This window comes from Garra rufa, chromosome 13 (genome assembly GCF_049309525.1).
Source record: "Garra rufa chromosome 13, GarRuf1.0, whole genome shotgun sequence".
Lineage (NCBI taxonomy): Eukaryota > Metazoa > Chordata > Actinopteri > Cypriniformes > Cyprinidae > Garra > Garra rufa.
Genome location: NC_133373.1, coordinates 32,763,897 through 32,789,339, shown reverse-complemented (window position 1 = coordinate 32,789,339; position 25,443 = coordinate 32,763,897). Strand labels below are relative to the sequence as shown.

Here is a 25,443-nt window from a genome sequence, read left to right as displayed (position 1 = left end):
GTAATGCATTACTTTACTAGTGTACTTGAAAAAAGTAATCTGATTATGTAACTCACGTTACTTGTAATGTACCCCCAACACTGGTGCATGTAACATGCGTTTACTCATCTCATTTGCGCAAAAACAGATCCAGTATTTCCTCAAATTGAATAAAAACAGTAAAATGCAAACTCAGAATATGACACATTCCATTTCATCAACCAATGTATTTTCTGCTGACCTTCGTTGATTCAGTTCAACCATACTAATAAAAAAGTAGCGCAAAAGTTTTGCTTTCCATAAAAGGTAACTAAGTTACTTCTTTACCGTGTGAAGCAATTTGTAATGCATTACTTTTGAAAGTAACTTTCCTCAACACTGGCTATCAGTTATATTTCTAAATAATATTTCGTATTATTATTTGATATTCATTCTTGGAAAAATACATGTACAACGTAGATCTGGTATACAGTAAATCAGTTGAAGAAAACTTTGTCATCGTGACTCAGCTGGACTTCTGACCTTTCACTGATATGTAAAGTGTTTCGATGAATCATCTGGGAATATGAATCACAACGATTACTGCAGTTGGACAACATTTGTGTAAATCTGCTTTATTTATTTGTTTGTTTTAAATGTATTTATCTTTTCCTTATTCTTAAAATGACCTTCTGATTCAACCTCTTATGAGAGCAGCAGTCAGTGGTATAAAAGAGGAAAAAAGTACACATTTCACCACTCACGCAACCAAACAGACACGCCCACTCGACGCTAACCAAGTTCTTTGCCATTGGCTACGATGCAACTCAATCACAAAAGTCCCGCCCACCACCATACTACGCGCTCTACTATTGGATATAATACAGTTCTATAAGCAGAAAGACATGAAGACATCCGTGTAGAAGAACGAAGCCCGAATACAATCAGAAGCCTCCACACATTAGTTGGTATGTATACAAAAAAACTTTTACGCTGCATGCAAAAGATTATGAGCATTTGTATGAGCTTTAATATAGCGGTACGTGTTAATCGCAGGCACAGTATATGGATATATACCATTATATGAGCACATAGGTGTAGGCCACTTTGTTTATGTTAAAACATTTATCGTCAGTGTTTTTCTTAATCTTGTCATCTATTATTACCAAGCATTTCGGGTGAAGTAATTGTATTAAAATATATACATTTCTATATAAGATAAAGGAATGCTTACTTATCTTCCAAATTGAGGTACAATCGCCTTTTTGGACATGCATAGTAAAAAGACGTGTAGAAATGTGCAATAATGGGTATTTCTTATATATATATGTGTGTGTGTGTGTGTGTGTGTGTGTGTGTGTGTGTGTGTGTTCAAAATGTATACTTTAAAAAAAAGAAACGAACACTTTTCAAGGATGCATCATGAAATTTTGAATTTAGCTTAAGACATTTTAATTGTTTTTTTTCCTTCTCTCTTCTCAGTAGTGAAGCAGCATTATGGGTGGTCAGGTGTCCATTGACAATAATGTCCATGTGGTGATTGTTGGCGGTGGTTTTGGTGGCATTGCAGCTGCTCAACACCTTAAACATCATGGAGTGCCTTTCATGCTTATTGACATCCTGGATGCGTTTCATCACAACGTTGCAGCACTGCGTGCCTCAGTTCAACCTGGTATGCTAATAATAAGATGTCTAATGTAATAAAACAAACAAAATAATTCACTAATGCAGTTATTTTGTATGTTCATCTAGGTTTTGCCAAACAGACATTCATACCATACAAAGAGACATTTGGACTGAATTTCCTCCAAGGCCGTGTCGTGCAGATAGACACCGAAACGCAGACAGTTGTGCTTGACAATGAAAAGGTATGTAATATAACAATGTTCCAGCAAAAGAAAACAAATAATGAGCATATGTGAGCGTCAGTAAGTGCTTATGTTAATCTACATCTACAGCAAGTACGTTATTCCCACCTCATTCTGTGTACTGGAACAAGCGGACATTTCCCAGGCAAACACAATTCTGTGGACACCTACCAGTTAGCTATTCAGAAGTATGAGGACTTTGTTAAAGTGGTGAGTTGTGTTTATTTTGAGCTGTTACATAACCACAGTGTGATATGATGTTAACTGACAACACAGCCTATACTGTTAAAAAGCGACTTATTTACATTTTCATGTAATGTTTCAGATCCAGGAAGCAGGCACGGTTGTAGTTGTTGGTGGCGGAACCACCGGTGTTGAAATGGCTGCTGAAATCAGGACTGAATTTACTGACAAGAAGGTAGAACTCTGCATTTGCACACAAATGGACTTTGCATTTTATATTGTAAGGTTACCTTTTTTTATTGTCTCACGCAAATTTCATGTAGGTGATTTTGATCCACCCGCGGGAGGAGGTGGCTGATCCTGATCTATTGCCGTCTGTCAAAGAACAAGCCAAACAGGTGCTGCTGGAAAAGGGGGTGGAGCTGTTACTAGGTAATGATCTTGCGTGTCAGGGTTGCTTAGCATCTACAGGGGCATCACATGTCTGTTATTCTTCTGAGGGAACTACAGTGAGAAATATGAGACACTGGAGACCCAGTGTTGCTGATACAGATATTGATATTGAAATTGATGGGAAACATATTGTCTCACACTGACAGTTGCTGCATTTCAAAACATAAGAAACAAAAACATTGGCTCAAATTTGAATGCTGATATTTGGTAATTGCGCTCCAATATAAATAATACTATTAGCAGTTGTGCAGTTGTTAGCAAATTTAACTGGAAGCAGATCCTGAGAATGACTGTAGAAAACTTCTTGTGTGTGTGTGTGTGTGTGTGTGTGTGTGTGTGTGTGTGTTTTACCACTGAATAAAAAAAATTTAAAAAGGTAATTACGACTTTTAATGTCACAAAAATTACCTTTTTTCTCGCAGTTTCGAGTTTACATCTCGAAATTCTGACTTTTTTCCTCAGAAATGTGAGATATAAACTTGCAATTGCGAGTTAGAGGCCTGGTTTCACAGACAGGGATTAGATTTAGCCAGGATTAGGCAATAGTTTAATTAGGACATTTAAGTATTTTTTTTATAGACATGCCTTAGAAAAAACATTGCTGGTGTGCATCTTGAGGCAAAACAAAGGGAGTGATATATGTTAATATCAGTCAGAGGAAGTTTCTTTCAGTTTAAACGGCTCAGATTTAAATTTTAGTCTGGGACTAGGCTTAAGCCTTGTCTGTGAAACCGGGGGATAAAGTCAGAATTGTAAAATATATACTCGCAATTCTGAGAAATGAAGTCAGAATTGCGTGATATAAACTCGTTATTGTGAATTCTAAAGACACAATTGTAAAATATAAACTGGAAATTCTAAGAAACAAACTGGAAATTCTGAGATATAAACTCACAATTCTGAGAAATAAACTGGCAATTCTGAGACATGTATATGAGATATGGAATTGCGTGATATAAATTCAGATAAAAAGTCAGAATTGTGAAAATGAAGCTAGAATTGCATGATATAAACTCGCAATTGCATGTTAGTCACAATTGCAGGAAATAAACAGGCAATTCTGGGAAATTACCTGGAAATTCTGAGATATAAACTGGCAAAACTGAGATATACACTCGCAATTCTGAGAAATAAACTCACAAATCTAAGAAATGAAAGCAGAATTACGTTAAAACAATCTCGCAAAAGCGAGTAAGAAATGAATTGGATGATAAACTTGCAGTTTCAAGGTATAAAATCAGAATTTTGAGATATAAACTTGCAATTCTGAGAAATAAAGTCAGAATTGTGTGGTATAAACTCGCTATTGCAAGTTATAAAGTCAGAATTGTGTGATATAAACTCAGAATTGCATGTTAGTCAAATAAACTGGCAATTCTGAGAAATAAACTGGAAATTCTGAGATATAAACTGGCAATCCTGAGATATAAACTGGCAAAACTGAGACGTAAACTCGCAATTCTGAGAAATAAACTTGCAGTTTTGAGAAATAAACTCACAATTCTAAGAAATAAAGTCAGAAAGAGAGGACTTTTTATAACTTGCAATTGTGGGTTTATATCTCAATTTATTCTGTGAAAAAAAAAAAAATTGAATTGTGAGATAAAAGTCGCAATAAACCTTTTTTATTTTTTATTTATTGGCGGAAACGGGCTTCCATATATTTTTCTTAATGAGAGCTTTAAAATACTATACAGCGAACAGCTGTAATCAATATTTCATGTCCACCTATTGATTTATTTAATTAGAAGCCAGTTAAGGTTGGGTATGGGGCTAAGGGGACTTTCCTCATCCTGAAAGTGTTTAGATTGATTGTACATTATTCCTTACATATGTGATCTATATGGGGAGTTTGCCGTTTCAGGAAAAGGAAATAAAAAATTTGATTATGCAAAATAATACAATATTGGATTACATGCACTATGCTTTAGGCCACATATAAAGTACTGTGCAACAGTCTTAGGCCATAAGTATTTTCACAAACAAAAAATAGTTTTGTCTTTTTTTTTTTTTTCGCTGTAGTGTGTCAGTAGGAAATATCAGTTTACATTTCCAAACATTCTGTTTGCCAATAATTGTAACAATACAGTGAGATTTTTGTTTGCACAAGTAGTCTGACAAAAGGCAGTGCTCCACACAGAGATCTGATCTCACCATCATCCAGTCTGTCTGCATTTACAAGAAGAAACAAACTGAGACAGACTAAATCCAGAAGAACAGTGGCAACATCTACAAGACGCTTGAGGAAACCTTCCTGCAAAGCTACAGTACTGTAAAAAGTTTTAGGCACTTGTGTAAAAAAAATAGAAACAAAGTGATCTATCAACTAAATCAAATCAACATTCGGTGTGACACAGCTTTTGTTCTAGGTACACTTTTGCATAGTTTTTCAGGTACCTGTAAGGTTTTTTCAAGTGTCTTGGAGATTTTGTCACAGTTCATCTGGATTTAGTCTGTCATGTAATCACAGACTTACTGGATGATGGTAAAATCAGATTTCTGTGTGGAGCACTTATTTCTTGTGCATACAAAAATCTCCCTGGATTATTACAATTAATGGCAAAAGGAATGTTTGGAAATGTAAACTGATATTTTCTACTGACACACTACATCAAAATATAGAAATAACTGTCTTAAAACCTTGTTTTGTTGTTGGGGAAAATACTTATGGCCTATAGCTTTTGCACAGTAACGAATAACATAAAATGTGCGACTGTTTTCTTCTCTTTTTCCTATTTACCTGAATGAAGGGCGGAAAGTGACGAACCTTAATGAGCTGGAATTAAATGTGTGTCGGAAGGACATGGTGGTCAAGACCGATAAGAACGATCAGGTCACTGCGGATCTAATTATCTGCTGCACAGGAAGTAAGATCAACTCTGAGGCATACAGGTCCAGTCTGAGTAAGTGCTTTTTGTATGTAATAAATGAGCTAATAGTTATTTGTGATTGTTGAAATTCGATCTAATCTTAGTAATCTTTATTTACATCCTCAAATGGAATTTGGGTGATAGCTGTTTTGTGTGAATTCGCTGAACAGTCATAAAATAGCAGAATTTCATTCATTTTGGAACAAAACATGATTTCCATATAGTGGAATTCAGTGGGACCCAACATATTGAAGGTCCAAATTGCAAATTTGTAATTTTCAAAACAGCTTCAAATGCTCTTCACAATCCCAGCCAAGGAATAACGATCAGTTATTTCCAAAAAATTTTTAAAGTTGCAGGAGAAAATGAGATGAGTTTTTCAACCCCACCTTACCTTTTTGAACCAGAGTACACAGATGAAGAACTAACCATGTGTGACTTTTCCAAAGGGATTTCTCTTCTTTTATTCCTCAACTGGGATCGTATAGAGTCCTTTAAAGCTGCATTGAAACTGAAATTTGGACCTGAAACCTGTCGGATTTCATTGAAGTCCACTATATGCAGAAAAATCCTGGAATGTTTTCCTTAAAAAACGCAATTGCTTTTTGACTGAAGAAGGAAAATCAGGAAATTTTTATTCCAGAAGTGAAGAGAAAAGCATTTTTATAGGTACCATTTCAAACACCGATTATTAATATATGTGAATATTTTTGGATTACCCCATATTTTGTGTGCATGATAAAAGTTATGGCTAATTCATAAGGGATAATCATGCCTTATTAAAAACTACACTTCCCTGGTTAGGATTGTGTACTTGTGCAGTTGCAAAGCTTGGAGAATGTTATATTTATGTTTTCATGTCACACAATTCTTTGTTGACTTGTAGTTTAGTCCTTTTATGATCTCATTTAACTGGTTGATTCCTCACCCATTCACTCTCACTCTGTGTGTTTATATTTGGTCTTTTTTTTTCTGATATTTCAGGTGCGTCTATGACCGAGAGTGGTGCTCTGAAGGTCAACAAGCACCTGCAGGTAGAAGGCTTTACCAATGTGTATGCTGTGGGTGACTGTGTCAATCTCGATGAACCCAAGTTGGCGTATCATGCTGGACTTCATGCTGCGGTTGCAGCCACCAATATCATAAACAGCCTGACAGGAAAATGTTTAACCTCATATCACACAGGTAACATAAATCAACCAGCAATATAGTTTTTTTTTCTCATAGTTCTTTATAGCCTATAAATTATAGGGATAGTCCACAAAAAAATGAAACTTCTGTCATTAATTACTCACCCTCATGTCGTTCCAAAGCTGTAAGACCTTCGTTCATCTTCAGAACACAAATTAAGATTTTTTGTGAATCTGAGAACTTTCTGAACCTCCATAGACAGCAAGGGTCCTACCACATCAAGGTCCAGAAAGGTACCAAGAACATCAACAAAATAGTCCATGTGACAGTGGCTCAACCGTAATTTTATGAAGCTACAGTGTGAGAATACTTTTTGTTGCGCAGAAACTAAAATAACAGCTATTTTGTCTATGTTCTTGGTACCTTTGTGGACCTCGAACATTGTAGGACCCTTGCTGTCTAAGAAAGCTTTTGTATTTCTTCCAAAATATCTTAATTTGTGTTCTGACGATGAACTAAGGTCTTATGGCTTTGGAAACGACACGAGGGTGAGTGACAGAATTAAAGACAGAATTTTCATTTTTGGGTGAACTGTCCTTTTATAAACTGAATTCAGACAGCAGTTGACTGATCAATGTCCTTTCCCCAATCAGGTAATGTTACTATGCTGATTGCTATGGGCAAGGATGCTGGAGTAGGCCAGTTTAATGGCTATAAACTACCTCGCTTTTTGGTCACCAAGGGTAAGAGCCAAAGCTTGCTGCTGTGGAAGAGCTGGAAGGAAATGGGCCAAAAAGCTCCTAATTAACACAAGGCTAACAAACCATGTGTACATCATACTCAAAATGTCTGAACTAGAACACAGTTCTGTTTTACCTGACTTGTCACTTTCTTTTGTATCATTGTCCTAATAATAAATTAAACCAAACCAGAAGGATGCTTTATATTAAACAAATAACCAACAATATATATTAACCTCCTTATAACATAATGCAATTACCATTTTATATATTTATACATTTGTGAAACAAATAAATCCATTTACATTCACAATATAGTTTAGTGTTGGTATTATTTATTGATAGTAGCTTCTTGTTCCTGGATTGACCACGTGATGTTTGATGAACTGCTAGTGGTTCTCCACTAGAGGGCGATCATACAATATAAATCAAATCCTTCTAGCCTGGCCAGCAAAACAAGATGCTGAGTCACTGAATAGATATCGTTTTTCATAACTGTTGGAGAGAAAAATTATTTTGATATATTTATGATAGGAAATATACAAAATATCTTCATGGAGCATGATCTTTACTTAATATCCTAATGATTTTGACCCATACAATGTATTGTTGGCTATTGCTACAAATAGATCCAGGGTCACATAAATTATTTAATTTTTTATTTTATTTTTTCCAAAAAATGTTCCAACCTGCACAACCAACTTTCTGAGTTTACTTAAAATGATTTATGAACAGTGAATGCCTTTACTCATGTGGTTTTCTATACTTGATTAATATAATTCACACAAAGTGAAGGAAATCAAATTAGCCTACATCATTTTTAAGAAACCATTAGCGGTCTAATCAGGTTTTCAAAAGTGCAGTGTGTCATTTCTACTCCTTTAGTAGCACCAAAATGGAACTGTAATCTGTTTGAATCAGCAACACACTACACTGTTGTCACATTACCTCATAATGCATCACACATCGATAGTGTGGGGATATCATTTTGGGGCTAAAAGGGTTGTTTTTGCATTTTGAAAATTCAAGTTAGTGTAAAATATATATTGCATTTTATCTGACCAAAAATGTGTGATATTATTCCTTCTTAAATGTTGAAATCGACCACACTCTGTGCTTTAAAATGCCCCATAATGATGTTGTCATGTTTGGAGCCGGTGACTGGGAAGGCCGTTGGCATTTGGTGTTCATGAAACTCTTGATATATTGTTCTGAAATCAAGCTATTGTGTTCTTTATATCGGGTTACGCATCTTTGCTCGTTGGCCTTGGTTACAAGTGGTCTTTAAATGGCAATACTGCCATAAATTCCAACTTTGAGAAACTCACAGTCACGGCCCACAGTTGGAGTTGAGTCTGGGTCACACAGGCACTGATTCAATGTTCAGTGGGATGTTGTTCTGTTCCACTGTTTTTGATCTTTGGCACACAATGTTTTACCATGTTTTTTTTTAAAGGGATAGTCCACCCAAAACTCCTGTTATCATTTACTCACCCTCATATGTGACCCTGGACCACAAAACCAGTCTTAAGGTATATTTGTAGCAATAGCCAAAAATACATTGTATGGGTCAAAATTATTGATTTTTCTTTTATGCCAAAAATCATTAGGAAATTAAGTAAAAATCATGTTCCATGAAGATTTTTTGTAAAATTCCTACTATAAATATATCAAAATGTAATTTTTGATTAGTAATATGCATTGTTAAGAACTTAATATGGAGAACTTTAAAGGTGATTTTCTCAGTATTTTGATTTTTTGCATCCTCAGATTCCAGATTTTCGAATAGATGTATCTCGGCCAAATATTGTCCTATCCTAACAAACAATATCAACAGAAAGCTTGTTTATTGAGCTTTCATATGATGTATACATCTCAGTTTTGTCAAATTTAACCTTATGACTGGTTTTGTGGTCCAGGGTCACATATGAGTCCAAATCCATGAGACTTCTGTTCATCTTCCAAACACAATTAAAATAGTATTTCAGACACTTTAGAGATTTATGTCCTCCATTGAAATTCCATTCCACCAAAACTTCATAAAGACACAAAAAGTAATCCATATGAACTTTTGACAGCAGTTTACAGTTGAGGTCAAAAGTTTACACACTCCTTTCAGAATATGCTAAATGTTAATTATTTTACCAAAATAAGAGATATCATACAAAATGCATGATATTGTCTATTTAGTACTGACCTGAATAAGATATTTCACATAAAGAGTCAACAAGAGAAAATAATAGTTGAATTTATAAAAAAATTACCCCGTTCAAAAGGTTACATACGCTTGATTCTTAATACTGTGTTGTTACCTGAATGATCCACAGCTGTTTTTTTTTTTTTTTTTTGTTTTTTTGTTTAGTGATAGTTGTTCATGAGTCCCTTTTTTGTCCTGAACTGCCTGCTGTTCTTCAGAAAAATCCTTTAGGTATGATTTTGAGATACATCTTTTCACACTGAGGACAACTGAGCGACTCATATGGAACTATTACAGAAGGGTTCAAATGCTCACTGATGCTTCAGAAGGAAAAACTATGCATTAAGAGCCAGGGGGTGAAAACTTTTGGAATTTGAAGATCAGGGTAAATTTAACATTTTGTCTTCTGGGAAACATGTATTTACTCTCTGTAGCCTCTGAAGAGCAGTACTAAATGAAAAAATATGATATTTAGGCAAAAAAAAGAAAAATGTAGCCTACACATCTCCATTCTGTTCAAAAGTTTTCACCCCCTAGCTCTTAATGCATGTTTTTTCCTTCTGGAGCATCAGTGAGCATTTGACCCTTCTGTAATAGTTGCATATGAGTCCCTCAGTTGTCCTCAGTGTGAAAAGATCTCAAAATCCTACAGTCATTGTTGAAAAGGGTTAAAATACACAAAAATGCTGGAAAACCAAAGAATTTGTGGGGCCTGATAGATTTTCCTAAAGAACAGCGGGCAGTTTAACTGTTAAGGACAAACAAGGGCCTATATGTAAATGTCTTTTTCGTGAAATATCTTATTTAGGTTAGTACTAAATAAACAATAACATGCATTTTGTATGATCCCTCTTATTTTGGTAAAATAATTAGTACTTTGCAGATTCTGATGGGGGGTGTAAACTTTTGACCGCAACTGTAACTTAAGTCTCCCGAAGTGACACAATCACTTTACATGATAAACAGATTTAATTTAGGCTTTTACTAACTAAAAAATTATATATATATATATATATTAAAAAAAACATACCTAAAACTAATCAAAAATAGTCAATAGCATAAAAAGTGACATAACAAACCTTATGGGTTCTTGTGCATTAAGTAAGCACGTTTGAGCTTCTGTTTACCATGGTTCTATTCCTTTAAGACTAAAACCTTTTGCATAGAAAACAGTGCTGTGCTAATACTTGGTGGTAATTTGTTTTGATGAGAGTTATGACATTATGGCATCTTTTTATGAAAGTGTTGACATCATTCAATTTATAAAGCCATAATCAATATATCTGCACTAAGCTATATTGTATAAATGAATCATTGAGTTTAAGACTTATTTGTTATAGAGATGCAGCAACATGTTTCATTCCTAATGAGTATCCACTCAAATGCGGGCCAGGCGCCTCAATCCCCCTGATGATGTTTTTGCTGGTTGATATACAATTTTGCACTGACGTGACTCAGCAAAACATGAGAAATCTAAGAGTAAGAATGCATAAAATGTAAAAATGAGATGCAAGGGAGCTTCCAAAAACATTCAAAATATCATCAGGGAAGAGCGTAATGTATTGTCTCGTCTCTGCTCAGTCAAAAAGCAGTGAATGATTTAAGCAGACAGACAATTGAATTCTTTCACTTTGAAGGGAGACAGATATAGAGGCGCTCAGCAAATAAATCTGATGTTTGAATGAGTAAGCAAGTCAAAGAGTTTAATGTGTTCCCTCTGGCTTTGTTTTTATTTCAAAGGAATAGTTCAGCCAAACATTAAAATTACCTGGAAAGGCTTTCCAAGATGTAGAGTTTATTTCTTCATCAGAACAGATTTGGAGAAATTACTTAGCATTACTTCACTTGCTCACCAGTGGATTCTCTGCAGTGAATGGGTGCCATCAGAATCAGAGTCCAAACAGATGAAAAACATCACAATAATCCACAAGTAATCCACACCTAGCCCATTGGTTAATCCCTTGTGAAATGAAAAGATATATGCTTGTAAGAAACAAATCCATCGTTCTTGGATTTCAACAAAGTAGGAGAGGTTTTCCTTCGCTGTAAACAAAACTTGGTTCTTTGCGAGACTAGCATATTTTCACTGGAGTTTACCCAATGGCTACACTGCAAAAAAAAAAATGCTTTTCTTACTTAGATTTTTTTGTCTTGTTTCCAACTTGTTTTCAGAAAAAAACAAGTCAAAATTAAGTGCATTTTTGCTTGAAACAAGCTAAATAATTTGCCAATGGGGTGAGAAAAATAATTATAGATTTTAATTATAGATTAATTAAAATAATCTGCCCCATTGGCAGATTATGTTGTTTGTTCTAAGCAAAAACTCACTTAATTTTGACTTTTTTTTTTCTGCAAGCGAAATAATTTTTACTTGTCTAGAAAATCCTTTGTAAGAAAAGCATTTTTTGCAGTGTACAGTCAAGCCCGAAATTATTCATACCCCTGGCAAATTCTGACTTGAAGTTACTTTTATTAAACCAGCAAGTTTTTTTTTTTTATTAGAAATGACATCTCCGAGAAGATAAGACGATGTACAAGAGGCATCATTGTGGGAAAAAAAAAATTACTCATCTTTTATTTACATTTGAACAAAAAGTGGCATGTCCATAATTATTCATACCCTTCTCAATAATCAATTGAATAGCCTTCATTGGCTATTACAGCAACTAAATGCTTCCTGTAATTGCTAACCAGCTTTTTGCATGTCTCCGCTGGTATTTTTGCCCATTCATTTTTAGCGATGAGCTCCAACTCTTTCAGGTTGGAGGGTCTCTTTGCCATCACCCTGATCTTTAGCTCCCTCCACAGATTCTCAATTGGATTTAAGTCAGGACTCTGGCTGGGCCACTGCAAAACGTTAATGTTTTTGTCTGCTAACCATTTCTTCACAACTTTTGCTGTGTGTTTTGGGTCGTTGTCGTGCTGAAATGTCCACTGGTGCCCAAGGCCAAGTTTCTCTGCAGACTGCATGATGTTGTTGTTGAGAATTTTGATGTGTTGCTCCTTTTTCATGGTGCCGTTTACTGTGATTAGGTTCCCTGGTCCACCGGCTGAAAAACACCCCCAAAACATTAGATTCCCACCACTATGTTTGACAGTGGGGATGGTGTTCTTAGGGTTGAAGGCTTCTCCTTTTTTACGCCAAATGAGGGCTACATCATTGTGGCCAAACAATTATATTTTTGTTTCATCTGACGATAAATCAGAAGACCAGAAGTCTTCTTCTTTGTCCAGATGAGCATTTGCAAAGGCCAAGCAGCCTTTGGTGTGTGGTGATCCAAGATTCAAATGAATGAGAAGGTGTGTCCAAACGTTTGGTCTGTACTGTAGATATGAATTGAACTGAAAAAACTTGTGAAAAATATCTTTCAGGTGGTCAAATAGCAAATAGCAAATAGTGGAGCTCTGCAGCCACCTACTGGTAAAAGTTATTTTTTTTTTTTTTACTTTTAAAACTGGATTTTCCAAAAGATGGGCAAAAATCTTACACTAAACCATGTGAAATTATCCATGTTATCCCCATGAATTAAAGTTAGAAATGTGGGTCTTTTATAAAGTGAATTTTACATAAAAAAGCAGTTTTTGTATAGAAACCCATTTAAAAAATATTTATTAATTTATATATATTTTAAAAATATCACTAACCCACTGAAAACTGCACAAATGTAGAGTAAAAACTTTAATAAACAGAAAAATATACAGTACCGTCCAAACTTTTGGTCTGTACTGTATTTTTTTTTCCACAATGATGCCTCTTACACAGCGTCTTATTATTTTTTGGGAGAAACCTGTGTCATTTCCAGTAAAAAAAAAACTTGCTGGTTGAATAAAAGTAACTTTAAGTCAGAATTTGCCAGGGGTATGAATAATTTCAGGCTTGACTGTATGTCCTACGTCATCCGGTGGAACGCCACTCTCGTTCATAAATGCATAGGACAGTTAGCAGAAACTACAGATTCTGGTTTAGAAAGTTTTAAATATGGATATTTTTCTTACACAAACACATCAATTCACTTCAAAAGGCCTTTATTAAACCCCAGGGCTATCTACGTAGAGTACCTTTTGTGATGGATAAATGAACTTTATCGGACTTTAAAATCTCAACACCCATTCACTGCCATTATAAAACTTGGAAGAGCCAGGACATTTTTTAATATAACTCCGACTGTATTCATCTGAAAGAATAACACTTTGGATGGCTTGAGGGTGAGGAAATCATGGGGTAATTTTCATTTTTGCATGAACTACCACTTTAAGGCTTAGCAAGTCTTGGAATTGTAGAGTGGAAGAAAAGGAAGTAAATGTTTTCTCCCAAAACTAATTTGTGAGACTCTGCTGTTAATCAATAATTGAATTGTGATTAAAAGTTCACTGGAGAAAATGCTTATTTTTAATATGCCTTTTTTTTATATATAAACACCTGAGAAAAAGTTAAATCTAGTCAGATCACCTGATCAAAGAAGTTAAAGACGTCATTGTGACCTTTCTCCAAAACACATCTTGTGGTTAACGTTACAATGAATAACACATCACATCCTTGAGCATCCTGGGTTTCCCCTAGGCAAACATCTATCTGCCCTCCTTCGAAAATGTAATTAGCTAATGAATTATAATTAGCTAATTTAGCACACTGTAGTAATCATTAGACTGACATTTCTCCTGGATTTTCTACTACATGTTTTTCTCGTAATCGCATTCAGTTGTCCTCTGGCTCACTGCAACGATTAAAATAAATTAAACATTTCCCATGGTATGTTCGGGAGACTGTAATGAATGGCCTTATTGTGCTCAGTTAAATATATTTTGTCTTACACCGTATACATTACTATATTCTAGTGCACATTTACACTAGAAATTACCTTAAGAAAACCCTAATTAACAAGATTAAATAATTTGTGATTGAACAATTGCCCTCTCTCCGGCTCTAATTTACAAAACAAACCAAGTATTCCAAGCATGCCAACCTTGTCCTCAAAGTTCAGGGAAAAACAATCGACAGTGGATTGATTCATACTTTTTTTTTATAACTCTGTCAGTGCAGTCACAGAACATTAAGGGTACATATTTGTCAGGGATTAGAACAGAACATTTTTCTACCCACACATGTTTATGATGGAATTTAGGTATAAAATTATTAAATTGGCACACTATAATCACAAGGGCTAAATTAGTGAACTCTGACATACAACGTACACAACAAAAACAGGCCTATGATCCTATAAAGTCTGCTGTTTCACATTTGAAATGCAAGTTTATCAACATGATTAAAACTTTGCTGAAAAACCTGATGTACACAATCTTATGGAAGCCTGTTTCCACCACTCAATTAAAAAAAAAGGTAGTTGCGAAAAAAGGGTTATTGCAATTTTTATCTCGCAATTCTGACTTTTTTTTTCTCCGAATTGAGATATAAACTCACGAATGCAAGTAATAAAGTCAGAATTGCGAGATTTAAACTCAATTCTGAGTAACAAAGGCAATATTCTGTCTTTTTTCTCAGAATTACATGATATAAATTCACAATTGCGAGTTATAAAGTCAGAATTGTGAGATATAAACTACAGTTCTGAGAAATGAAGTCAGAATTGTATGACATATACTCGGCCAATTGCAAGTTTATAGCTTACAGTTCTCAGAATTGCTAGATACAAACTCACATTTGTGAGTAAAAAAGTAAAAAAAAATGATTTTTCTCTTGCAATTCTGACTTTATTTCTTGCAACTGTGAGTTTATATCATGCAATTTGAGAAAAAAGTCAGAATATTGCCTTCGTTACTTTAGTACTTGCAATCATGAGTATAAAGATAGTATGAAGTATAAAGGATAGATGAGGAATGTTTATTTCATCTTTCAATCATCATTGTGCACTGCATTATATTTGTCCTCTAGAGCTTGGACCATAAACTAAGCATTTAAATATCATCTTACTAAAACATATTGATAAATATAGTGTGACAACTAAAATGTATTGCATTTATGTAAGTACTCTGCTATAAGTTTATAAAGATCCCATTTAGTTGCATGTATATGTACATACATATCATCTTACTTTTTGACCATATAAATATCAACTGCACCAAATTTGCACCAGTCTGGGCCTCTGCATAAATCTGAGGTGGTTTTATCTCCTAAGGAGCTCCATATTCCCCTATATCCTACTATATGAGTCATAAAAGCTTGATGTATCAAATGATTCTCAACAAAAAAGCACATACAAAGTATCTCACAGATGGTCTCCTGTGGAAAAGAATGTTGCATGCAGCGCATCAGTGCTCATCCTCTCTTAGTGCTTCCTACAGAAGTTGCAGATTCGGCAAAAAAATTGTATGCTGTGTCATACAAATGCAGTAATAGAGTATCAGTTTCATACAGAAACAGCAGCAGAACTGCTGGAAGATGCTCAAATGACTTGTACATTTTCAGCCCTTCCCCTCCCAACACTTGTCTTCATTACAGTATAACACAATCCAATCAGTTCATGATGTACTTAATTCAATCTGTTCATTAATTTCTCCTTGTTAGCTTTTCAGAGTGTGTGGATTTGGAGTAAGATTGTGTAACGTGTAAGTCTGTATTTTACACTGAATTAAAGGAGAAGAATACAATTTTTTATTTGAATAAAAATTTAGAGACAATTTACTCCACCCCTTTGTCATCCAAGATGTTTAATTAATTTGTTTGTTTGAGGAAAACATTTCAGGAATGTTCTCCATAATATGTACTTCTATGGTGCCCCGAGTTTGAACTTTCGAAATGCAGTTTAATGCAGCTTCAAAGAGCTCTAAATTATCCCAGCCGAGGAAGAAGGGTCTTATCTAACGAAACCATCAGTTAATTAAAAAAAAAAAAAAGAAAAAAAAAAAAGAAGCAATTTATATACTTTTTAACCTCAAAAGCTTATCTTGTCTAGCTCTACGTGAACTCTGTGTATTTCAGTTCATGGCAGGTAGGGTATGTTGAAAAAATAATTTTCTACATTGCTGTTTTACCTTTTTTTGTAAAGGGCGTTTGACCCTCCTTGCGTGTTCACTTTGTAAACACTGGGTCGGTACTTCTGCAGCGATGTAGGACGATTTTGAAGTTGAAGGAGAAAATGAGATACCATACCCTAACTGTCTTGAACCGGAATTGAGGTTGAGGTTTGAGGTTAAAAAGTATATAAACTACTTTTTTTTTTTTTTTTTTAGAAAATAACCAATCGTTTTGCTAGATAAGACCCTTCTTCCTCGGCTGGGATCGCTTACAGCCCTTTGAAGCTGCATTTAAACTGTATTTTGGAAGTTCAAACTTGGGGCACCATTGAAATCCACTATATGGAGAAAAATGTTCTAAAATGTTTTCCTTAAAAAAACTTTTTCTTTACGACTGAAGAAAGAAAGACATGAACATCTTGGATGACAAGGGGGTGAGTAAATTATCTGTACATTTTTGTTCTGGAAGTAAACTTCTCCTTTAAGTGATGTTATGGTAGATTTAATTGACCCTTTCCTGGGAGTTTGACTGACAGGTGACCGGACCAATCATAACGCTGAATCTGACATTTTGTCCCACAAACAAACCTGACAGTAAAGTAGATTGACATTGGTGGACTTAAACTTGAAAAATGGTGTGTATTGACGTCTTTCCGCATTTGAAACAAGATACCTTCTGATGTTTATTCACATTTATGTCGTGTTCATGTCATGTTTATGTCACGTGCCGCTTGAACTGAGACACTACAGTGATACCAAAAGTAACCTGCTCTGTCTTGTTTGTTGGTGTGCCACAATGTATGTTTTTCTTCAATGGCACATCATGTTCTGACGCAGTAAATAAAATACAAGACAGACAAGACAGAGCAGGTTACGTTAGGTATGAAAAAATCTCAGCTTTCACATTTTGTCATTTTTTTAAGAAATTCAAACAATTAATGCCATTTTGTGGCTCTTTAATGTGTTGTGACATAATATAATATAATTAATTATATTAATTATATTATATAATTAATATAATAATTAGGGCCGGGACTCGATTAAAAAATGTAATCTAATTAATTAGAGGCTTTGTAATTAATTAATCGAAATTAATCGCATTTTAATCGCATATAAATATTTGACCTGAGAACAGTGAGAATTAAGATTTTTACATGGATTTTTAGTATACCATTGAATAATGACTGAATACATAAGCTTAAGCAACAAAATATTGTTTATTTTTGTTCAACCAAGTCCAACAGACCAATGCAATATTGCCATTAAGTGTAGCAAGAGGCACGTTCTTTAACAAGTCTTTCATGCCGAGAACTCTGCTCTTGTGTTTGCTTAATTATGCATTTAAACGTTAATGACCAAACCTATCATTATAAATGTTGCTGCACATGGAATATAACGCGGATAACATTTAAAAAATATTTTTTATCAGGTTACACACTGATTATTTATCACGTAAACCCCTTTCTCTACCTGTCCGTTGGTCGCGTATATCCTCCATGTTTGTAGTTTTTTAACACTTTTTATGCGTGTTTGTAGTTCTAATCGAATCCTCGTTCACGGCGCAGTGTGTTGCGGGCAATATTAGCTGTTAAGAGTGTGCATTGATCGTTAAGAAGTAGACCATCCGGGAATCTTTGGAATAATTTTTTAAACATACTACGATTTGGGACATACAATACTATTTAGGACGGACGCAGCTTGTCTAAACGCTAGTTGGTGCTCCAGTATAATCGGTCCGCGGAATCTCATCCAGTAAGAAACGTTCCGCAGTGCAAAACTAAGTGCAATTAAAATGCGTTAAAAAAATTTAACGCGTTATTTTTGTGTAATTAATTAATCTAAATTAACGCGTTAAAGTCCCGGCCCTAATAATAATATAATATTAATATACTAATATAATATTAATGAAATACAAGGCCACTAAATAGAGACAAAACACTGTATTTTTTTTTACATGGGGAATACTCTGACCTTTCTTGTCCTCACAGCTCACACTGTAACAATCGGAAAGCAATTATTTAAACCATAAATTTATGTTCAGTGTCAGACTGAAAGTAGTTTGGAGCACAATGATTTCAAAAGTGTTTTACGAGATTCATTTTTGAGGTCACTTTGGAAAAAGTGAGCATTATTACTCAGAGGGATAAAACTTTTCAAACTTACTCTTACTGTACGTGCACTGAATACTCTTCATGGCAAACTACAGCTTCTCAATGCTGGAGACTGACAGATAGACATTTCAAATGTGAATATCGAAAACTCATTCCTCAAGCAACTTTGTTAGATCAATTCCTGTTGGTGGGATGGCACCAAGAGTTTGAGACTACTAAAATACAGAAAGCTACTAATCCACTTCCCGGTACAGGCAGCCTATAGGTATAGTACTACTTATAACCTCAGTCAGGGTAGACACCATAATTACCCTTGTTTTCATTCACTTTGGATTAAAAATGGCGCCTCCTCTTAATAAATTCAATTGAAACAAACAACAGGTTGCACCCTGAGCACAATCTGTCAGTGGTGAAGTGTTATTTGCATTAGGTTAAAAGCATCTGCTTATCAGCAGAAACAAAATAACAGTCTTTTCGATTCCTTCCACACTCAAACTTTCCACTCTGTAAGCGGAAGGTTTATACATGGCACTGAAGATGTGGCAACAAATGCATGTTAATATATATAAATCATATTGAGGATGAATCACCTATTCAATGTTGACAGAATTTGTGGTGCATAATGGCTGAGGAGGCATTATGGTAGGTCTTTGCAGAAGAAGTGTAGGCAAAGATGGTGGCCGGGCACATTCTGTTTTTCTCAAGTGCCTAAATTGATTTTGGTGTGGAGTTTCTTGGGCAGCAGCCAGGGGCTAATGCAGTATCATCCTGCCACTCCCTGTCTCAGATCCAGACACATAAAGAGATGGACATAGTGCTGAATATGAAACACAGATATTCTTTTGTTTACAAGGCCCTAAGACAGAAGAATCGACATCAAGAGTGTATATATACATGCATAGGGAACATATTATGTCTGTACATAAATACTCAAACTTCAACCCATGTTTTATATCATCAGGGGCATTTCCTTCAAGCAGGCAAGGGAGGCAATGTCTTCTCAAAATATTGGATGATAAAAAAAATCATAGTAGTCTGAATGAACAATGTAATGCTGTTAATGGGAAGACTAATTAAAAAGTAAGTAAACAACTCACACACTTAGATATAACCACATTGGCTATGGAAGCTCAAGTAAGTCATGCCTGAAAAACTTGAAATTATGACATACTTTTTCGACATTTTATCTCATAATCATGACTTAAGTAAGTCATAATTTTGACTTTTTATCTCATAATTATGACTTAATGAAGCCTAGATATATTTGACTTTATCCTGTAATTATGACTTAAGTAAGTCATCATTTTAACTTCCAAAGTTACTTACCTAAGTCATAATTATGAGATAAAAAGTCAAAATTAAAAAAGTTAAAATGAGATGTATGCATCATATGAAAGTTCAATAAATAAGCTTTCTATTGATATATGGTTTGTTAGGATAGGACAATATTTGGCCGAGATACATCTATTTGAAGATCTGGAATCTGAGGGTGCAAAAAAATCAAAATACTGAGAAAATCACCTATAAAGTTCTTCAAATTAAGTTCTTAACAATGCATATTACTAATCAAAAATTACATTTTGATATATTTATAGTAGGAATTTTGCAAAAAATCTTCATGGAACATGATCTTTACTCAATTTCCTAATGATTTTTGCCATAAAATAAAAATCAATAATTTTGACCCATACAATGTATTTTTGGCTATTGCTACAAATATACCCCAGCGACTTAAGACTGGTTTTGTGGTCCAGGGTCACAAATGATGACTTACTTACAAGATAAAGTAAAAAATATGACTTAAGTCGTAATTATGAGATAAAAAGTAAAAATAATGACTTTGAGAGTCAAAATTATTAAGTTTTAATAAATTATTAATTATTAATTATTAAGACTTAAGTCATGATTTAAAGTCATAATTTCAACATTTTATCTTTTAATCATGACTTAAGTCATAATTTTGACTTTCAAAGTCATAATTTTGACATTTTGTCTTGTAAAGTCAGAATTACGAGATGGTCAAAATTATGACTTTAAATATCAAAATTATGATTTACTTAAGTCATAATTATGAGATAAAGTCTAAATTATGACTTTAAAATTATGACTCAAGTCATAATTACGAGATAAATAGTCGAACTTATGACTTTAAAAGTCGAAATTATGATTTAAGTCATAATTACGAGATAAATAGTAAAACTTATGACTTTAAAAGTCGAAATTATGATTTAAGTCATAATTACGAGATAAATAGTAAAACTTATGACTTTAAAAGTCGAAATTATGACTTATAGTTAAAATTATAACTTTTAAAAGTCATAATTTTGACCTTATAAGTAATTATGAGATAACGTCAAAATTATGACTTTAAAAGTTCCCATTTATCATAAGACTAATATCATTAAGTCAGTTTTGACTTTTTAGCTTATAATTTTGACTTTTTATCTCGTAATTGACAAGTCATAATTTCAACTTTTTATTCCATTATGACTTTTGAAGTCAAAATTTCAATTTAGTAAGTCAACTTTTTAAGGCATGAATTTTTTAAGTCATAATTACAAGATAAAGTCAAAATTATGACTTTAAATAACGAAATGATGACTTACCTAAGTCATAATTATAAGATAAAAAGTCGAAATTATAACTTTGAAAGTAAATATTATTACTTACTTAAGTCATAATTACAAGACAAATGACTTTAAAAGTCATAATTACGAGATAAATCATAATTTTGATATTTAAAGTCATAATTTTATAAGTCATAATTACGAGATAAAAAGTCTAAATTATGACTTTAAAAGTCATAATTATGAGATAAGGTCTGAATTATTACTTAAAATTTTGAAATTATGACTTAATTCATAATTACAAGATAAATAATCAAAATTATGACTTTGAAACTCAATTACGAGATAAAGTCAAAATTATGACTTTAAAATCATGACTCAAGTCATAATTACGAGATAAATAGTCGAACTTATGACTTTAAAAGTCAAAATTATGATTTAAGTCATAATTATGAGATAAATAGTAAAACTTATGACTTTAAAAGTCGAAATTATGACTTATAGTTAAAATTATAACTTTTAAAAGTCATAATTTTGACCTTATAAGTAATTATGAGATAAAGTAAAAATTATGACTTTAAAAGTTCCCATTTATCATAAGACTAATATCATTAAGTCAGTTTTGACTTTTTAGCTTATAATTTTGACTTTTTATCTCGTAATTGACAAGTCATAATTTCAACTTTTTATTCCATTATGACTTTTGAAGTCAAAATTTCAATTTAGTAAGTCAACTTTTTAAGGCATGAATTTTTTAAGTCATAATTACAAGATAAAGTCAAAATTATGACTTTAAATAACGAAATTATGACTTACCTAAGTCATAATTATGAGATAAAAAGTCGAAATTATGACTTTGAAAGTAAAGATTATTACTTACTTAAGTCATAATTACGAGATAAATCATAATTTTGATATTTAAAGTCATAATTTTATAAATCATAATTACGAGATAAAAAGTCTAAATTATGACTTTAAAAGTCATAATTATGAGATAAAGTCTGAATTATTACTTAAAATTTTGAAATTATGACTTAATTCATAATTACAAGATAAATAATAAAAATTATGACTTTGAAACTCAATTACGAGATAAAGTCAAAATTATGACTTTAAAATTATGACTCAAGTCATAATTACGAGATAAATAGTCAAACTTATGACTTTAAAAGTCAAAATTATGATTTAAGTCATAATTACGAGATAAATAGTAAAACTTATGACGTTAAAAGTCGAAATTATGACTTATAGTTAAAATTATAACTTTTAAAGTCATAATTTTGACCTTATAAGTCATAATTATGAGATAAAGTCAAAATTATGACTTTAAAAGTTCCCATTTATCATTAGACTAATATCATTAAGTCAATTTTGACTTTTTAGCTTATAATTTTGACTTTTTATCTGTTAATTGACAAATCATAATTTCAACTTTTTTATTCCATTACGACTTTTGAAGTCAAAATTTCAATTTAGTAAGTCAACTTTTTAAGGCATGAATTTTTTAAGTCATAATTACAAGATAAAGTCAAAATTATGACTTTAAATAACGAAATGATGACTTACCTAAGTCATAATTATAAGATAAAAAGTCGAAATTATAACTTTGAAAGTAAATATTATTACTTACTTAAGTCATAATTACAAGACAAATGACTTTAAAAGTCATAATTACGAGATAAATCATAATTTTGATATTTAAAGTCATAATTTTATAAGTCATAATTACGAGATAAAAAGTCTAAATTATGACTTTAAAAGTCATAATTATGAGATAAAGTCTGAATTATTACTTAAAATTTTGAAATTATGACTTAATTCATAATTACAAGATAAATAATCAAAATTATGACTTTGAAACTCAATTACGAGATAAAGTCAAAATTATGACTTTAAAATTATGACTCAAGTCATAATTACGAGATAAATAGTCGAACTTATGACTTTAAAAGTCAAAATTATGATTTAAGTCATAATTACGAGATAAATAGTAAAACTTATGACTTTAAAAGTCGAAATTATGACTTATAAGGTCAAAATTATGACTTTAAAAGTTATAATTTTAACTATAAGTCATAATTATGAGATAAAGTCAAAATTATGACTTTAAAAGTTCCCGTTTATCATAAGACTAATATCATTAAGTCAATTTTGACTTTTTAGCTTATAATTTTGACTTTTTAGCTGTTAATTGACAAGTCATAATTTCAACTTTTTTATCCCATTATGACTTTTGAAGTCAAAATTTCAATTTAGTAAGTCAACTTTTTAAGGCATGAATTTTTTTCCTCCGTGGTGGAAATGGGCTTCCATAACATTGTTACATCAAAATAAGACTTAAAATGGCATGAAAACATGAACTGTATGGAGTTTTCAGTCAGTAGTAAGCTTAGTGAAATTTAAATGTAAATCTCAGTGTCTGTGACCAATATTTACCGAGCTTTGATCACTGATGATCCAAAATGTAAAAAAAACAAAAGGTAAAAGTTAACTATTAAAAAGAATAGCTGAACATAAGTTCACAAATAAAATATATTGTTTAAATTGTTACTGCCTTGAGTTATTTTAATAAATGATGAGGTTCATGCTTGCCTTTAAAAAACAAATGATTACATTGTTAATGTAAAAATAGTATTGTTTTTTCTTCTTTTTCTGATAGTGTAAGTTATGTTTATTTAACCAAGAAAATGTGACTGGAACTGCCTAGAAGAAACATGTAAGATATTGTAGAGCTCTTAATTGTGGTTTTTCCATTAGAATCAAACACTAAAAAACATTTCTTTAAACTGATTTGATTAAAATCCACAAAGGCCATAAATACGACCACTGTAGTCTGAGTGTGGCGATCCGGCGCGCCTCAGGTTGACGTCACCGTCTGGTACCTTTCCGAGATCATTTTTTATTCTTAGTCATGAAACCATAAATCATTTAGCCCTGGACTTAGTGGCCATCCTCAGAAGGACAGAGTCCTGTAGAAACCAGGGAAGACATCCCCACAAACATCTATCGCAACCCTACATCCGACAACACTAGAGATATCAGAAGTTTGTGAACATCAGCCAGCACAGGTCCACAGCTGCTCTTAAACACATTAGTCTAGTCACCTGACAAACCACATCCTCATTTCCCCTTCTGCCACCCAACAGACATGAAAACATGTACTGTGTGTTGTCAAATCCAATTACGCATCTCTGCCGCATGCCTATAAAGCTGGAATGTTTTTCTTGTGTCGTACGCCAATCAGCTGATGAACGGTCCAAAGCGTCTCTGCAGCGATTGGTCAAAAGTGATCAGAAGGGTGGAGTGAGATGCTCAGAAGGCGGGACTTGCATTGTTTAGGACAGCCCCCCGTCCCAAGCCAGCCATACCCTCTTTAATTGTTTTAGAGAGCGCAGAAGTACCAAACTAGTGTGGATGGAGCATTACATCTCTCTCCTTCCCTCCCAGACAGACTTCATCACCGTTCACCGGCTCCGGCTTTATTCTGTCCTCTGCATCTGGAGCAACTGACTGAGAGGAAAAAAGGAAGCAGCAGGTTCTTTCAGCCTTGGAGGAAGAAAGCAAGGCTTCTCGAAACAGGACGTCAACAGAAACCTGTACTGACAGCCCGGACAAGACCCCCCAAAGACAGCCACCATGTGTGACTGTTTTCACCTGGCATTTCCCAACTGGCACGCGTCAGCCGCGGGTGGGCATCACTCTTTATTTTGCTCTGTCTCTTTAGCTTTTCCCCTCTCTCTCGCTCTCTGTGTCGGTCTCAGTCTGCATGCTCTGTGCTATTTTTATCTCCGCACTCAGCACCTCTGGTGGCAGGACGATATACGCGTGCGGTTGGGCTGTGCATGTGTGTGTTAGTGGGACACTGGTGCTGAGCTTGTTGACAAGCATCACTGCATTTCTCTGCTGAGATGACGCTGCACTGTGTGAGATCTGGGTGTGTCTGCAGTAAAGGGGGCGTGGCTATGTGGCTGTGGGTGTGTCGACTGAGTTATGCAGTATTTTATCAACAGTATCTGCAGTGTGTTTGTTTACAGTGGTGAGAGTTGGATTTCGTTTAGGAATAGCATTTAGGAATTGTCGAACTTGGATAGTATTGTTTACAAGGATTTATAAAAGCTTAAGAGCTTTTTTTTGGATTTTTTTTATATATTTTCACTAATATATTTATTTTATTAAGCAGCTTTTTTCATTTTTTTTAAAATGATTTCTATGATGTGTATATAAATATATTTATTATTAGATTTTGTTTATGAAATATAATACACACATGCATTTATATATATATATATATATATATATATATATATATATATATATGAAATATGTACATTATTTAAATAATAATATATAAATAATATAAGATGTATACATAAGCCAAAGTAAAGTCAAAAGT

General features: G+C 33.5%; 1 protein-coding gene across 1 annotated transcript; it reads left to right on the top strand.

Moving 5' to 3' along the window:
- Positions 1-857: 857 nt before the first annotated feature.
- LOC141283575 (ferroptosis suppressor protein 1-like) lies at positions 858-7,425 on the top strand. Its single transcript, XM_073816875.1, has 9 exons — positions 858-926; positions 1,441-1,630; positions 1,711-1,826; positions 1,917-2,036; positions 2,152-2,244; positions 2,333-2,441; positions 5,213-5,365; positions 6,317-6,517; positions 7,117-7,425. The coding sequence occupies exons 2-9, from the start codon at positions 1,456-1,458 to the stop codon at positions 7,269-7,271; spliced, it is 1,122 nt and encodes a 373-aa protein (XP_073672976.1). The 5' UTR covers positions 858-926; positions 1,441-1,455; the 3' UTR covers positions 7,272-7,425.
- Positions 7,426-25,443: the final 18,018 nt, after the last annotated feature.